General features: G+C 34.4%; 1 protein-coding gene and 1 long non-coding RNA gene across 2 annotated transcripts; both read left to right on the top strand.

Annotated features, from left to right (window-relative positions):
• The first annotated feature begins 698 nt into the window (after positions 1–698).
• On the top strand, positions 699–10,926 carry LOC126608506 (oxysterol-binding protein-related protein 4C-like). The gene is made up of 7 exons (XM_050276447.1): positions 699–877; positions 2,641–2,796; positions 7,985–8,230; positions 8,392–8,488; positions 9,077–9,362; positions 9,675–9,777; positions 10,514–10,926. The coding sequence occupies exons 1-7, from the start codon at positions 875–877 to the stop codon at positions 10,769–10,771; spliced, it is 1,149 nt and encodes a 382-aa protein (XP_050132404.1). The 5' UTR covers positions 699–874; the 3' UTR covers positions 10,772–10,926.
• LOC126608507 (uncharacterized) lies at positions 2,803–7,617 on the top strand. The gene is made up of 2 exons (XR_007617891.1): positions 2,803–3,043; positions 3,476–7,617. It is a non-coding gene; the product is annotated as an uncharacterized LOC126608507 (long non-coding RNA).
• Positions 10,927–17,188: the final 6,262 nt, after the last annotated feature.

The raw sequence follows: 17,188 nt of genomic DNA on the forward strand, positions 1-17,188 counted from the left end.
TGGCATATATGTGGCAGCCACGTCAACATTTAACATATCCATGTATGGAAAATGTAACGGTTGTATGAAATTGAAATAAAATAGTACTTGAGGTATGAAAGTGAAAGGTTTTAAAGATGTTGTATAAAATTGCAAATAGACCTCAAACCTGAAGGCTACTATGTAATTTACCCATATATGTATGTATCAATCAATTGGAAACAATGTTAAAAAGGTGCCAAAAGAATGTATCCAATATATATATATATATGCGTACATGTACTTGACATCTATTAATATGCATTTTCAAAAGCAATTATATTGTTATATTGATTTTTTATTCAATCAAATTTTTGAAAAGATTTCCATATTTTTTGTTGGTCAAAAATTGAAAACTACAAAGGTTTTAATCAATGAGTATTAGTGGTTAGAGACCACATCCAAAGTCTCCCTTTATTTGAGGATACTACTTTTATGTAATTTTGGTGCAGGACACTCTTTCATCCCTTCAATCAGATTGAAATCCTCGGCAAGATCTTTATCGATGCCCATTTTATTGCACCCTATCCTCTATTTTATACGTATTCGCTCAAACATATCAATTAATTTTTCTCAACAAAAAAAAAATTTGGAATGAAAATCTAAAAATACATGTGAAAATTACTTTCCTAAAATTTATACCCCATTAGTACCACCACCAACCCCATCGCGTTGTTCGAAGGAAGGGGCCAATAAAAAGGCCTTCTTCCCGTGATAAAAACAAAACCAGCCAAACAACCCCTCTTCGATTCTTAGTTTCCGCCACTTCTCTCTTTCAATTACATTTCACAAAAATAAAAGCACACTTCTCTCTCTCTCTCTCCACCGTCTGTGCCTCAGCTCTCCGTCTCTTCAAATGGTCTGTGAACACCTCTCTCTCTCTCTCTCTCTCTCTCTCTCTCTCTCTTTCTCTCTCTGTGCTTCTCTCTCTTACAACGGTTTTTGTGTGTGTTTGATTGATTGCTTAATTAATTGGTTTAGTATTAATTTCATATATCTGTGTACACAACTCAGAAAAATCAGAGATGAAATCAAGCCCAGCAATGGTTTTGTATCATTTGCTTGTATTGGTTTCGAGCATTGATGGTCAAATCAAACCCAGCAAACACTTTATCAAAAAATGAGCTGTTTTCCGGCTCATGAGACATTGAAACGGCTGTTTTCAGAATGTTACCGTCGGGTTTTTTTATTGGACTCGGACTCAGACCCTCTTATGTATTAAATATATATATATATATATATATATATATATATATTGGTTTTTCGTGCAAAGGAAATGAAAATAGCTTTGTGAATTGTGATGGTGGCATCTTTTTCGTTCCTTATTATTATTTTTTTATGTTGTATAATGCCACTTGTTTAACGTTAAGATAGCTTTTGTATCTTGTAACATGCCCACTGTTTCTAGTATACCTTGTCCTACGTTTTTGTTTAATCCCTTAATTTCCGAATTTAAATCTTGTCTTTTATGCTACTTTGGACTACGGTTAGTGATATTCCTCTGTATTTGTAAATAAGAGATCTTAAGTTCGATTCTCGCAAAAAGCGAATTTGAACCACATTATTATAGTTGACTCATTGTATGGTTTAGCACTCTCTCACCTCCTTAGGATAGATAATATTGTTTGTTCAAATAATAAACTTATTTTTCATATTTGTTTTGTTATCGTTTGAAATAAGTTTCATTTCAATTCTCGTTTTCAATTTGGAGTCCTTTGTTTTTTTTGCTTTTTTAAGTAAAACCAGCTTTCTCTAAAAGTTCCGTTAAATCTGTGATAGAAAATAATTTTCTTTTTCTTTTCTTAAAAAAAGCCGATGCAGAAACTTTAAGGCAGTAGTTGTATGCGTAGGGAAACCTCCTCCATTTCCCCCCCCCCCCCCCCCTTTTTTTGAGTATCTAAATTGCCTTCATGAGCAAGCAACAAATAATCCTCACATATTTGTTGTTACTTTATCTTTTATTACAATTTTTGTTTTGCAACGGTCGCACACGAAACATTACTCATTTTCGTCCTCTTTTAGGATTTAACTTGACATTAATTCCCTGATTCAGCTACCAGAACAACATATTTATACTGGTGGCATGCGTCATTTTTGTGATTGAATTGTGAGTTTAACTTCATGTTTGTGGACAATTCTTTCTGAATTTTTTAGGTGATTCGTCGGAGGATTAATAATTGGTCATTAGAGACATGTACACGTATTAGTAACTGCTTCGTTTCAATAACATTCTATCATTAAAAAATTTGAAAATATTCTAAATTTTCTTTCTTTTCTGTGTCCCATGTGTAGGATTCTCTTATCTCTTTTTTTTTCTCTCCTTCTCTCCCCTCCTATTTGAATGGTCACAGTTAAGTCACATCAACATCTTATATTAATTTTTTTATAGAAGGAGAAAAACAAAATAGATAATATAAAAGGAGAGGATGGAAGGAGATGGAAAGAGGAGGGGAAAGAATTATTGTCCTCCATTGTTTGTGTCAATTTATAGGCCACATATAGCACTATACTCTGTCGTTTTTCAAATGGCAACTTATGCAGCCAAATAATGTTTTCCTTAAGATGATGGTATTGAGAAATCTAATAATTAATTAATAATGGGAATGATTTGGTGTGGTGTAGGTGAAGGAGGAAGAGAATACCGGAGTTATTCTTTTGACAAAGCCATTGTCACTGGAAGGGGATTCCGATGTTGATTACAGAGCTCCTAATCTACTTCAACGCGTCGTAAGCCTGTTTAAAAACGTACGGCCTGGATCTGATCTCACAAGCTTCCAGGCAAGTATTTTGTTCTATTCATTTAGTATGCGTTTTAGTTAAAATGGTTTTTTTAAATTGGTATAACTCTTTACTTTGGTCTCTGATATTTAAAATCGATACAATTTGTCCTGAGTTTGTTCACCATCAATAATTTTAGTCATTCTGTGAAAAATGTCCGTTAAATTGAGATTGACCACCATGGATAGTTTCTTCAACCCCTCCTTTTGAATTGGCATTTTCTTCAATTTAAAGAAGTGGACCTGAGGTTATCCACCGTCAACAATTTTGGTCATTCTGCGAAAAATCTCCATTAAATTGAGATTGTCCACCATGGGTAGTTTCTTCAAAAATTGAGATTGTCCACCATGGGTAGTTTCTTCAACCCCTCCCCTTGAACTGGTCTTTTCTTCAATTTAAAGAAGTTGTCATGAGGTTGTCCAACGTCAACAATTTTGGTCCTTCTGTGAAAATTCTCCGTTAAATTGAGATTGTCCACCATGGGTAGTTTCTTCAACCCCCTCCCCTTGAATTAATGTTTTCTTCAATTTAAAGAAGTGGTCCTGAAGTTGTCCACTGTCAACAATTTTAGTCATTCTATGAAAAATCTCCGTTAAATTGAGATTGTCCAACATGGGTAGTTTCTTCAACCCCTCCCCTTGAATTGGTGTTTTCTTCAATTTAAAGAAGTGGTCCTAAGGTTGTCCACCGTTAACAATTTTGGTAATTTTGTGAAAAATCTCCGTTAAATTAAGATTGTCCACCATGGGTAGTTTCTTCTACCCCTCCCCTTGAACTGGTGTTTTCTTCAATTTAATGGAGATTTTTAACACAATGACCAAAATGATTGACAGTGGACAATCTCAACGACCACTTTTTTCAATTTTAGTAAATGGGAAAATGTAGCATTTACTCAATAGTTTTACACTTGAAAGAAATAATTTAGAGGTCATTTGATAACTATTTCGTTTTTTGGTTTTTAATTTTGTTTTTTTAAATGAAACTAAAAGCACAAAAAAAAAAAACCAGAACGCAAAATCTAAACACCAAATTTTGAAAACTCTAGGGTCGTTTAATAACTACTTTCCTTTTTAGTTTTCATTTTTCTTTTAAATTGAAATCATGTTTAGTAACTACTTTGAAAAATAAAAAATAAAAACTGAAGGGTAAAGTTTGAAAACTCAAGAAAGTAATTTTCAATATTTGGTTTTGATCGAAAGTAATTACTAAGCAAGGTTTCAATTTTAAAAAAAAGTGAAACAAAAAATAAAAACTGAAAAACAAAATAACTATCAAATGGCACTTAAGAAAGTAGTTTTAGTTTTCATTATTTTTGAAAATTGAGAATTAGAAATAGTTCCAAAATAAATGAAAAAAAAAACCAAAAAATAAAAACAAAATGATTTTCAAACGCCCCTTTAACTTTTCACTTCAACGTGGGAAATAAACTTGAAATTTCAACTTATTTTAATAAACTTGGACAAAAAAAGACCCTGAATTTTGGAAGCTCAGTCGAGCTGCTTGTATAATTAAGAAGCAAGCCTCAAGCTCGAAAAAAACTAACAACCCAAGCTTGATTATAGTGATGCTAGGTTTGGATCGGTTGTTTCCAGCCCTAGTTAGGGATCACGAAAAAGAGAGGTAGTGGCTATGGTAGCAAAATTCCACCGTCTTCAGTCTACAAAATTGTATCTTCAAAACAAATTACACCTTTGATCAAGGACCAAAACCTCACTTGCTCCCGAGGTGGGGGGTGGTTTGGCCAATGAATCTCTGATGCCTAAGTCAGCTTTTCTGAAAAGAGTGAGTGTTTAAGGCTTGTATGCGTAGCAAAAACATACCAAAGTTTGGTGGAGATGAAGTATTTATAAGGAAGTGGCCGACCTAGGTATAGAGTTTCGTCCTACACGTGGCGACTTCCCATTGGCCAAGGTTATATCATATGTAGGATGAATGCGGAAATAATATTACCATGATATTAATTAGGAGATAATATATTGAGATGATGAGAGAAGCATCATTGATTGATTGTGACAGGGATTCCTTACTTGATTGAGTTGATCTTCAATTGGGAATGCATTAAAGGTAGGATTTGGTGATTAATTTTATATTTAATGCCAGTTACTTTTTCATGGCACGAGAAGAAGAGCTTTGAGAAATCGTAGTTAGCTGCTTGGACCTCTAGGAATGCTGAGTTGCCTGTAAAAAAATTTGTGTGCCTTGCCCACTTAATGAGGCAATCTCATCTTCTTCGGAAAAAAAAGTCCATGTGTCATTTTTAGGATTTTAAGATTATTTTTTGCTCCACAGGGACAGTTTGGTAAAACGATAGGTTGAAAAGATATAAATATCTATTTTTTCAGTTCTTAATTATATTTAATTAATTCTATATGGGCAAGCTTTTTTTTTTTTTTTTTTTGGGTCAAACGATAGATTTGTTAGATTAGGTGTTAAATTAGCCACCGACGAGGTTTGAACCCACGCCGTCATGCAATGACTCAACTATTTTCCACTAATGTTAGGGAGATCAACTTTGTAGACCATATATGGTGGTTGTTGATGCAGCTATGCCACATCCTTAATTAAAGGCTTTTTAGCCAAAACACTCCCTGATATTTGCATAATTCATCACTTTGGTCCCTGAGATTTGAAATCAATAGAATTGGTCCTTGAATTTGTCCACAATTAATCGTTTTGGCTATTCCATGAAAAATTTCCATAAAATAAGGATAAAATGACAAAAATACCCTCAAAATTTGTCAAATCATGTTGGCTTATTCTTTATTATATTGAGGGTAATTTTATCACTTTGATCCTTATTTAACATAATTTTTCACCGAATGACGAAAATGATTGATGATGGACACTCTCAGAGACCACTACTATTGATTTCAAATCTCAGGGACCAAAGTGCGGAGTTAGGCAAATCTCAGGAACTATTTTGGCTAAAAAACCTTAATTAAATTGAAGTTTGAAAAAGTCTTATTTATTATTAATCATTTTTTAGGAATAAATTATTATTTTGAATGCATAATTGATTATGTGAAATCCAAAAACATTTGGAAAATCTCTAAAAGAAATGTCAAAATGTGCAAATCAACATTAACAGTAAAAAAAAAAAAAAAAAGGGAACAAAAATATTTCTAACTAAAAAGCCAAATTTGATGTGGCATGACAAAGATTGACAACCCCACCCTTGTTGCCAAAATTGACAACAACTTCAAATCTTTTTTAATTAATTATTAAATGTAATTTATTGTTGTTTTTTTTTCTTTTAAAACATTTATTATAATAGTTTAATACAATAAAATATTAATTTAATTTGACATATCGGGTGAAGATCAAAACTTTAAAAGATGTCAAAGTGTCACATAAGCTATAAAATTTAAATTTTTTGTTTAAAATTTGACATTTTCTTTAGGTAAATTACAATTTACACCCTCAAGTTTGGATACAATTACAACCTCATACAATATTATTAAAACATTTTAATATTCTAAAATTAATAATATTTCACTTCACTTTCGTACAACTATTAATTAATCCGTTAAATTAAGTGATTACGTGACAGAAAAAAAATTTAAACATTAAAAAGTCAATTTAAAAACTAAACTAAATTAAAACGCAGTGAGCCCTACCCACCTTCTCTCCAGAGTATATAGCTTTTCATTTCTGGCTTACTGGACCAAGCCCATTTCCATATCCATTCGGTATAAGGAGTTTTCAGGAAATACCATCAATGCCACCTGCCTTTGTTTGCAAAGCGAGCATGTGCGGTGACTTTGACTCGAATGTTGCAGCTTAGGATGTAATTGATGGAGCAGTTTAGGATATTTTAAAAGATGTTATATGAGGTTGCAAATGACTTTGAATGTAAATTGAATGAATTTATAAAATAATAAAAAATGTATAAGACTGAAATGTTTTAAAATATGTTGTATAAAGTTGCAAGTGACTCCAAATATAAGAGGTAAAATATAATTGAGTATTCAACTACTTGTGTCATACCTAACCGTGTTTCTGGTACACTAAAAAATATTCGCTTTGAAGATACTCTTGGTTAGTTCCTATGTCTCTTCCGCTGGTTGCTCATGCCCCTCCTCCCTCTCCCAAAATTCCCCGGAGACAAGTTCTCGACGCCATTAACATTATGTCCACCCTTTTGTTCTTACATTCCGTTTGATTTTTAATTTAATTTCTTACCGCGCTAACTTCTTGTTTTTAATACATCAGAACGATCATGACCGTATTCATCTTTTGGTTCGGCTTATTATCGCTGGCCTTCTTCCTCCACTTCTCGTCACTATGCCTCTTGCCTTGTCATGGAAATCACGAACCTCACGCTTCGTGCTTTTCATGAGCCGCTCCAAGGCAGTTGATGTGCGCATCCAGGCTGCCCTAGGCCTGCCGGAGCGGGCACGGACAAGGGGTTGGTGGTCTGGGGACGCTGACGAATTGAGGTGGAGGGTGGAGTGGAGGGATGAGGGTGGAAGGAGGACTCTCCGAACTGTCTACAAAGTTGGCTTCCTTACCCCAGCATTACCCTTTCTATATATACTACTACTTTTCCCCTAAAGTTCACGGCTAACTGGATGAAAGGTTGAGAAATGTTTAGGTCCTTAACTGCTTGCACTTCCAAAACCGGTGTTTCATCCTAAATTCCCAGTAGCAGCATAGTTTCATCCAACAAGTAAATTTGCCAAGATCCAAGGGAAATAGCAGTAGAATGAGATCTGAGTAATTAAACCTAAAAGAAACACAACTCTGAATAATTCTATGGCAATTTTATTACTCTCCTTTCACATGTTGTATGGATCAATAATACGTACGAGTCTTTACATATGTCTGCAACTCTCTCGAGTCTTGATTGTTGACTCTCCACGGTGTTGTCTCTACCGCCTCGGGAGTTGTATCTGCAGATTGAGATTCTTGGCTCTCGAGTCTATTTTCTACTAGCGCCACTATTGCTCCATCGATGATCCGTCGTGTTGTTGACTATATATCATTTCAGTGATATGTTAGTAAATATTTAGCAGACCTTTGTGCATCTACTGTGCTTGCATACGAAGATTAACATATATATTACATCTGTAACTGATATTTTTTTTACTTCATGCACTTCTGTTGAAAAACTAAATATCACACACCAGTGTCTTCTTGATTGTATGGTCAATGTAACTGATATTTTTTACTTCTCCTGCAATTTCAGCTGTCACCGCTGTTTAACATACCAAAGTCACACCTCCAATGTTTCGGTGAATCAGTGTACTGCGTGGGTAATGATTTGTTAGGAAGGTGCAACAAAGCAGAAACCCCTCATGACAGGTTCACAGCTGTTGTATCGTGGAGCATTTCTACTTTGCGTCCAGTGATCTTCGGAATTGCTCCGTACAACCCCATTCTTGGAGAAACCCATCATGTTACAAGAGGGAATCTCAATGTTCTACTTGAGCAGGTAACTCTATTTGTTATTTCTGCTACACCTTGCTCAAATTGATGCTGCCATGATGGCCAAGCTTGAACTTGATGTCACTAACTACCTGGCGAGTGGCGAGTTTGTGTATCTTTTTGTATAGATGGACTAAGATGATTTCTTTCTTGGTTGCATTCTTGCAGGTTTCACATCATCCACCAGTTACCGCTCTTCACGCAACTGATGAAAAAGAAAACCTTGAAATGATATGGTGTCAACATCCTACTCCCAATTTCTATGGTATGCTCTTCTTCGTAAGATCATAACAAAGATCAATATAAGAGAAGCAATCCTAATCCTAGGTTTTCCGGTTATTATAGACCTCGCATGTTTAATAAACTAAATGTCAAGTTCTTAGAAAAATGGAAAAGAAAATATACTTGTTACAGACTGCTTAGGACATATCTTCCTTTTCCCTGAAAGTGCTATTCAAGCTCCTTTGCGAATCATTCTTTAGTACATTTTAGTTTCAGTCTCTAACTGTAAGATTATACCAAATATCAGTCCGAAAGGGTTCTTTTATCTTGTCCTTGACAAGCTGTTTTTCATTTGTGATCTAGTTAACTCTTCAGATGTTACTCATACGATACAAGGATTTGCATATGTTTTCAGTTCACTCTAATAGTTTACTTTATACTGGTCGGGAGCTCAAAAACCATGTAATAATATTCGTCTTGTCAAGAACTTTGAACTCACCAATAATAACAAAGACTTCAGTCTCGTCTTAACTTTACCGGTGTTTATGCTAATTGACTTTTTAAGTATTTTCTTTAAATATTCTGTTGTGCTTAAATGTCATATTAATTTTTCTCAAGAACCATGTTGCAGGTACTTCAGTGGAAACTGAGGTGCGTGGAAAACGGCAGTTGAAGCTCCTGAATCACGGAGAAACTTATGAAATGAACTCGCCGAAACTCTTAATCAAGTTCCTCCCATTGCCTTGGGTTGATTGGGTTGGTGAAAATAGAATCCGGTGTCATGAGACGGGCCTTGAAGCTGAGTTATATTATGGAAGTAATTCATGGATTAGGGGAAATCCTAGAACAATTAAGGGAAAGATCTTTGACTCAACAACATATGAACTTCTTTATGAGATACATGGTCGGTGGGATAGGTAATTTAAGGCTTCATTCTTCTTTCAAAGTGCTGCTATGTAATTTGAATACAGATCGAAAACAGTGGTTTTATTGCATGCATTTAAAGAAATTAAAAAAATAACCCAACACTGATTACTTTGAAGTTACACCTTGATGCTACAGATACATTTTACGCAACAATCTTTAACCGTAACAAGTGTTCTCTCATACTGTCTCTATCAGCTTGTCTACTAACTATACTTATGATTAGCCTTGAAAAATTGTACTGACATTTGTTAAGACATCTATTTCTATCTAGCTGTAACTCTGGATCTTTGATTTCAATGCAGAACTGTCAAAATGAAGGACGTCAGTAGCGGGAAAGAAACCGTTATATACAATGCAAATGAAGTCATTTCAGAACTGAAAACTCCGATTGTTACGGATTTGAAGGTATAGTTTCTGCCTCTCTATCTTCGTTTCCGTTAACTTTCCTTGCATTCAATCAATGTGCCCTACAAAACCTGCAGAATGATTTCTCTTCATCCATGTAAAGTCTTTGCCATTTTAAGTAGAGAGATTTCTTTTGTTTCTGTTTTTGTTCCCCTTCATGCTCAATAAGAATAAGATACAAAAATTAGTGTAGTTAATTATCCCTTTCCTAAATCCAGTAGTCTCTCTGCCCACATGTTAGCATATATGAGATTGTAGAGAATTGTCAACATCCGAAGGTTACGGAAACTTACATAGACTTATAAGGAATTGTGCTACAATCATATTCCCAATTGGGTTTGCCTCAACTAATTGAATTGTATCCAAGCAGGTTTTTCAATCCATGTTAAAGTCCCAATGGCCCCACATGCTTTTCATTCTTCGTTATGTGTTTGACTTTACTGTAGTTATACCTATATGTGAGGAGACGCATGAAAATATTGAGAAATCTCACGCATTAGAAAATTGAGTAACCTTGTATAATAAGTTATCCCTTAGTCGGCGATGAGCCGCCGGTCATATCGGTACACTTCCAATATATATGTATTTTTTAATTTCTTTGGGTTGGTATGTTTTTCTTGTATAAAGAAAAGAAAAATATGCATGGATGATGTAGCCATTTGTACATTTCACGTGGACTTATCAATAATGATTTATTAAAATATTGGATTATTTTATCAAAATTTTGAATAATCAGGGGGTGTGGCCAAGTGAATCAGCTGCGGTCTGGGGACTGCTGAGCCAAGCAATTATTGGGAAGGACTGGGGCAAAGCAAGAGAAGCGAAGAAAGCAGTGGAAGAAAAACACAGGGAGCTCCTGCGAGAGAGAGAATCGAGAGGTGAAACTTGGATTCCCAAACATTTTACAGTCACTCATAGCAAAGAAGGTTGTGGGTGGGACTGCTCACCCATCCAGCAGCTGGTCCCGCTGGCTCCTATTTCTGTACCCTTGTAACTATTTGACATCATCATAAAACTTGAAACTTGGCAACTTCTGATCAACCTATGTGAATTGGTAGACTATGATGATGATGATGTTGTTGTTGTAACTGTTAGTAGCTTGCCTAGCTTACCTGTAATGGTTACAAATTTTAAGTTTCTTGGTTAGAATTTTAGAGTTTCCAACTACATACAGATGAAAAGATCTACCAAACCTGGTTTTCTTCAAACAAATGACGTAGTTGTGGAATTCCAAACAAATTATAATACATATGTACAATCTAGGTTTTTTCGTTTTGAAGTGCTTTCAAGTGATCGAAAGCGCTTTTGGTGAAATGTTTTTGGGTTCCAAAAGCACTTGAAGAGCATTGGAAAGAATCACCACTTATGTGCTTCATGCAAGAAGCACTTCAAGTGGTTTTTTTTTTTTTTTTTTTTGTCAGAATTCACTTTCATTTTTATTACAAATCGGTTCTAAAAATGCTTTATTTATTTCAAAAACACTTTCCATCACATTTGTGTAAGTGTTATTATTTGTGTATATTGATAACTGGCATTCCAGAAGAAATTCGAGATGATATTACTGACATTCTAGAAAAAATTCTCACATTCATGGTGTTAGTTGAAATTGTGGAATTAAGCATCATCTTCTTCTGTTTCCTTCTTCTCTAGCAAAGAATTAAATGATTGTAAAAGGATAGCAAAAAATTAAATGAATTTTCAAATTTTAGTGGCATTTGAAGGAAAATGTTGTCTTTTTTTGCATAGATGTCACACTCATGCTTGATGGCATTAGAATACTTCCACTCATTTATGGATGCCAAGGACAAGGGCCTGAAAAAGCTACCTTTTAAAGGACACATCTATAATTGCAAAGATTACAGGCTTCCTGTTGTGCCGTGAAAATAAATATGTGTAAAATAAAGTTGTTGAATATTGGATAAAATATTTTTTTGTAAAAGTGCTTTTAATAAAAAAAAAATAGTGTTTAAGTGTTTGGTAACCTTTTATATAAATTATTGTGAATATGTTAAATGATTAAAAAACATATTTAATGTGATACAATAATTGTTAAAAAAAATAATGTAGGGACAATTATTGTAATTTTGTAAAATATGGGGAGGTATACTTGCCATTTAAAAATTTCATTAAATGAGCATTGATTGCTATGTTTTAAAAAAAAACACATTTTTTTAGAAGTATGGTAAACTCTGCTTCTATTTTTTATGCTTTTTTTGTTGTTATTGACATCAGTTGATAAAAAAAACATTTATTTTTTTGTTTTACCAAACATATTTGATGTTCCGGATTGTTTTTTAATAAGCTATTTTTTTTTTAAAGCATTACAATCTCAAATCAGCTCTTGGTCTCTTGACATATCAAAAGCGTACCCACAACCACAAATAATATTTAATCTTGAAATTATTGCTTAGAATTGGACGGCCAATAACTCGTAAAATTTAAGGTACCGTTGAAAGCAAAAGTGGATTATTTTTATTTTAAGGAGATTATAACAAATAACGCGAAGAAAACATTTTTCCTTTTAATCATACTATTTTAGAGGGATTGAAATGAATAGGCTTTGGTAATGAGTAATTCACCTTCTACTTTTAAGTTGGACAAAATTTTCACTTCTTTCCTCAGTATACCTCAAAAAATGAGTAATCTAATCGAGTTCAATCCTAGTCACCGTGTGAAAGTTTTACCGTGAATTAGAAGAACTTGCAAATTTTCTTCTACTCTAGTTGCAAATTCAAGGGGCGATAAGGTTCAGATGCGATATTTGCATCTGAAGAATTATGAATATTTGAGATCGTGTTTTCAACATATCATTTTTGACTCTTGAACAAGAAGACCAAAACGAGAAAGAACCACGACCAGAACTTCCTACTTTCAATTGCTATGATGAACTGGTATTTCGGTTTCTGATTTAGGAAAAAAAAAAACTGAAAAATTACAAACGTAATAATTATCAAGCGAGTTTTTCTATTTCATCGTCCCACAAGAAAGTTCCGATTACATCAATCACCATTTTTTTTATATTCATTTTACTGTACCTGATAAAATTGCAAAACCAAAAACTACTTGACAACAACCTCCACATGCATCTCCTGCAAGTCAGACTCGCTCCTTTTGTTCAACGATCTCTCCGTTATCGTATCCAACAGCGGTTTCCATGACCGGCCCCGCGACGATCTCTGAGAGCCATAATCCATCATCATACTCAAATTCTCCTGCTCCACAAACCTTAGCGGACTCCTCCCTGGACTCCTCCCCGGACTCCTCCCCGGCGACGACGTAGAGCTCCACACAGGGCTTGGGCAAAACTGGCCGCTCATGCTTGAAGAATAAGCCACAGGAGACTGAGGGGCAGACGTAGACTGCTTCCTGCTGCTCTTTGCTGCTGCAGATGTGAGCTTTCTGGCAATGGAGGCCAAGTCCAGAGGAGAAACATCACTCTGCAATGCAGAGTAGGGGAGGAGGAAGTAGACCTGCCCTGGTTGGAGGACGGTGTCATGCTTTAATGGCTTCGACCCACTTGAGAGGAGCTGAACTGGAGTGCACACAAAGTGCTTTGTGGGCTTCCCTGTCACTTGCCCTACCGAGATTGGGTGCTCAAAATCCTCCACATACCCATTCAGATGCACCACCCTCACATTCTGGAGTTCAACTTTTTGTCTGCAAGAAAAGCAACCACCCATCTTTGTTTTTTTTCAGTGTGTTCTAGATACAAAAGAAGAATGGAGAGGCACACCTTATTACCTTAAGGGATATCTATATATGTGTGTGTGTGTGTTTATATATATATATATATATGTAGATACGACTAATGAGAATTTAAAGAACGGGAAAACTTTGTGCTGTTTTTGGCTTGCGAGAAATGTGAAAGAGACTTTTTTAAAAGTTAAAAAGGAGACTCGTCATAAATCCTTTTAAATTTTATATTTTTTATACAATATTTTATAATACTAGTATATAAACTAACGTTAAATTATAAGCTGATTGATCGAGAGACTCAATTTTAGAAAGTTCCCTTTTGCATTTCTCTTGACTTAAATGCAGCATTTGGCTGGCTTCCCAACTATACATGTGGAATATTATAAAAAAATTCTAGTGGGGCTTGTAGAAGTTATATTATATATCAATTGGATGTTGAAGCTAATATTTTAAGTCATCCAAATCATTCTAGTCAATCACCTTCAAAACGGGGTTAACCAGCCCTACCATTTAGGGGGAATGCATGCATCCGAATGAGATTGAAAGGGTTTCGAGAGAGTTATACATTTATGTAATACTTTTGATTCATTTAGTATATGGACATGACAAAGACCAGAGGCATTGAGAAAATCTCATTCCTCATCAATCGTCTTCATGTTATCTTTCATCTTTTTTATTCCCCTGTTTGATTATTTTGAATTAACATTTTTCTATAAAATTTAATTTTTTGTAATTTACCAAAACTTAACGGGGTTAAATTGAAGTTCAGTGTAAGGCTTCAACAAATCACGATTCTGCTAAACTTTCTTAGAGACTTACTAAATTTGTAAATATGATATGACTCGTATGATGAGGCATTTATATAGATATATAAGTAACTTTTTAAAATAGTTGTGTCTTTTCTTGAAGAGACAATAGTTGTATCTCTTGAATTAAAAGGCAAAAATTGCACATTATCCCTTTAGTTGAACAATCACAACCGTATTCATAAATAGTCATAACTTATCAAATATAATATACATTAACATGAAATTTATTTTGAATTAAATTTTGCAATAATTTTAACGGTTGTAAGTCATGATTACATATTAATTTAAATTTGGGCAAGAGTCAATGACTAGCCGTTGAAGCAGTCGACCAAATTGAAAGCATGTGACATAGAAATAATTTGCATTTCATCAGGATTTTTTTGTGAGGATTCTATGATTTCTCACATTTTATCTGTTCATCGTACATCAAACGGTAGAAATTATTTTGAATTTTTTCTTTAAAATTAAACACAATAGTACCTAACGAGAGATGGTCGCATGATGCATGATGAATTGATAGAATGTAAGAGTTTCTACGATACTCACAAAGAGGATCTCTAAGATCCTCACAAAGAGAAGCCGGAAAGGATCCTCATCTACATAGAATAGAAGGATCCATAAACTTTTGGTCTGGTCTTTGGAAAGAAAAGGTTGAAACGATAGATTAGATTATTTTCATCCGATGACTCATTTGACTTCTTGTTGGCATGTATTTCGTGGGCGTGGGGCGTCGGGCATTGGCAGCCTAATGACTTCTGGAAAATAGAACATGTTATGGAGATGATGACCACGTCTTGCTTCTGCTAGCTCTTCTTCCGTGATTACAAATTCAGAATTCAAAAAAATTGAACAGAAGAAAATTATGAGGACCCCTTTTTCTTCTATATTTTATTTGCATCACGTAGTGTGTTGCACTTGCACACCAGAAATATTTCATTATGCTTGGAACACGGGTACTCATCAAGTGTTATTATATAAGTGAAAGGAAATTTTATTTTTTAGGTTCTTAATTTTTCAACACAAGTACCTCACCACTTGAATAGTAACACGTAGTGTAACATCTCGTGTATCAAGCACACTAAACTATTTTGTTATTAGTTTTTACTTTTTTGAAACTAAAATCTTGTTTGGTAACTACTTTCAGTTTTAAGTTTTCCAAAAACTAAAAAATCAAAAAGTGAAAACTCAAGGAAATAGATTTTAGTTTTTGGTTTGCAATTTTCATTTTTTAAAAAAACTTAAAACTACCAAATAAGATTTCAGTTTTCAATATCCAAAAATGTGAAAACTGAAAACAAAATGATTTTGATATCCTGTCCCAAATTTTAGTATTTTATTTCATTTTAGAAGTGTTTTGGAGATTCAATTGAAATTAGTTTGTTAAATTCTCAAGTTTGAGAAAAAGTGTATTTATGGTATTTTGGTCATTTTGAATTTTTCTCGACCTTTTCGGTCAATTCCTGAGTTGGTTAGGTAGAGCTCGATCCCACGAGTGCAGAGGCGCAAATGGATCACAATTCCGAGTTAGAGACGTCTGAAGTTGGAGGATATTTTGGTAATTTGGCCAGAGTGCTTTAAATATATAAGAACTTCCGGAAACTTCCAGAAGCTTTCAAAAATGGAAGCTTGACATCAAACCCATTTTGGGGGTAATCGGGTCCGCGACCTGGTTGGTTGACTCGATCATTTCTCGTCCATCCAACCTCCTTTTTGGGTGATCTTGGTATCTATGGAAAGCTCTCGACGAGCCCAACGTCAACGTTGTGTGTTGTGCTCCTTTCAAGTGCAAATATAAGGATAGTATAATGGCACAAGTAAGGGTGTCGAACCACAAGGATTGATTAGAACTCTACAAATTACTAGCTTTATGAGAACTCTAACTACACAATGAAAATGAAAACTGAATTTAGATTTTTCAATAGAAAACTAAAATAACTTAAAAATGCAAGAAAGATAAAGATAAATGATAAGTTGATTAAGAAACGATGGGAATGGAACTAGGGATACCGATTTCACCATTACAAGTCAATTCCATGAAAATTAAGTCAAAACGCATTCAACTCTCCAATCTGCAACTAGGGTTCATTTTACTTATTTATGATCATCCATTTGATGTGTGGTTGTGATCAAGTACTCCTAATCTGTAACCTATTTGTGATGTTCAACTTAGAATAGCAAGTAAGAATACATTAAGAACAAGAAAACTTCAAAGAATCAAAGAAATCACATGGCAGGATGTATGCATAGCAGTTTCTTCATTCATTCACATGTCCACCAAGATTAAGCATGATGTGTACTATAACCTTGATCAAATAATTCATATCCAACCCTAATGGTGATCAAACATTAAGATTAAAAAACAAATTATACTATAAAATCACTGAATGAAACAAGAACACAGATTGATAGTTTGAATACTTTAACTTAATAACATAGAGTAGTTTTGCAAGGCTACATCGAAATCCCCAGTTATGAACTTAATTACACAACATGATTACAGAATATATAAATATCAAGAACAACATGAGTGAAATTAAAGTTCATAGAAGAAACCCTCTTGAAGCAATTCTAATGTTGAACTTCTCCAAGAATTGCGTGGTTGCGTGGTTTCTTCAGTGGCAGTGGATGGTGAAGGGAAATAGGGTTTTGTTTTTGGAAGCAAGGCTAAAGAAAGAGAAAAGAGAGAGCTCTAGGCGACCCCCAAGGGAGCTTGTGTAAAAGTGGTTGAAACTCCTAGTTTTATAAGGTTAAAGAAGCTATTATAGAATGCCAAGACATCCTAGTAATGGAGCATTTATTTCAGACATTTTTTTGATGTTATTGGTCTCTTAAAGGGCCATATTCATCTCCATATTCAATTGTACACTTTGAATCTCTCTCTACATCGGAATTCTTATTCAATTCTC

The sequence above is a fragment of the Malus sylvestris genome, chromosome 16 (genome assembly GCF_916048215.2).
Source record: "Malus sylvestris chromosome 16, drMalSylv7.2, whole genome shotgun sequence".
NCBI lineage: Eukaryota > Viridiplantae > Streptophyta > Magnoliopsida > Rosales > Rosaceae > Malus > Malus sylvestris.

What these genes read in the sequence shown, in the direction of transcription:
- LOC126608506 (XM_050276447.1), top strand. An exon ending in CTGATCTCACAAGCTTCCAG is followed by an intron (nt 2,797 to 7,984) that starts GCAAGTATTTTG and finishes CTGCAATTTCAG; the next exon opens with CTGTCACCGCTGTTTAACAT. An exon ending in CGATTGTTACGGATTTGAAG is followed by an intron (nt 9,778 to 10,513) that starts GTATAGTTTCTG and finishes TTGAATAATCAG; the next exon opens with GGGGTGTGGCCAAGTGAATC.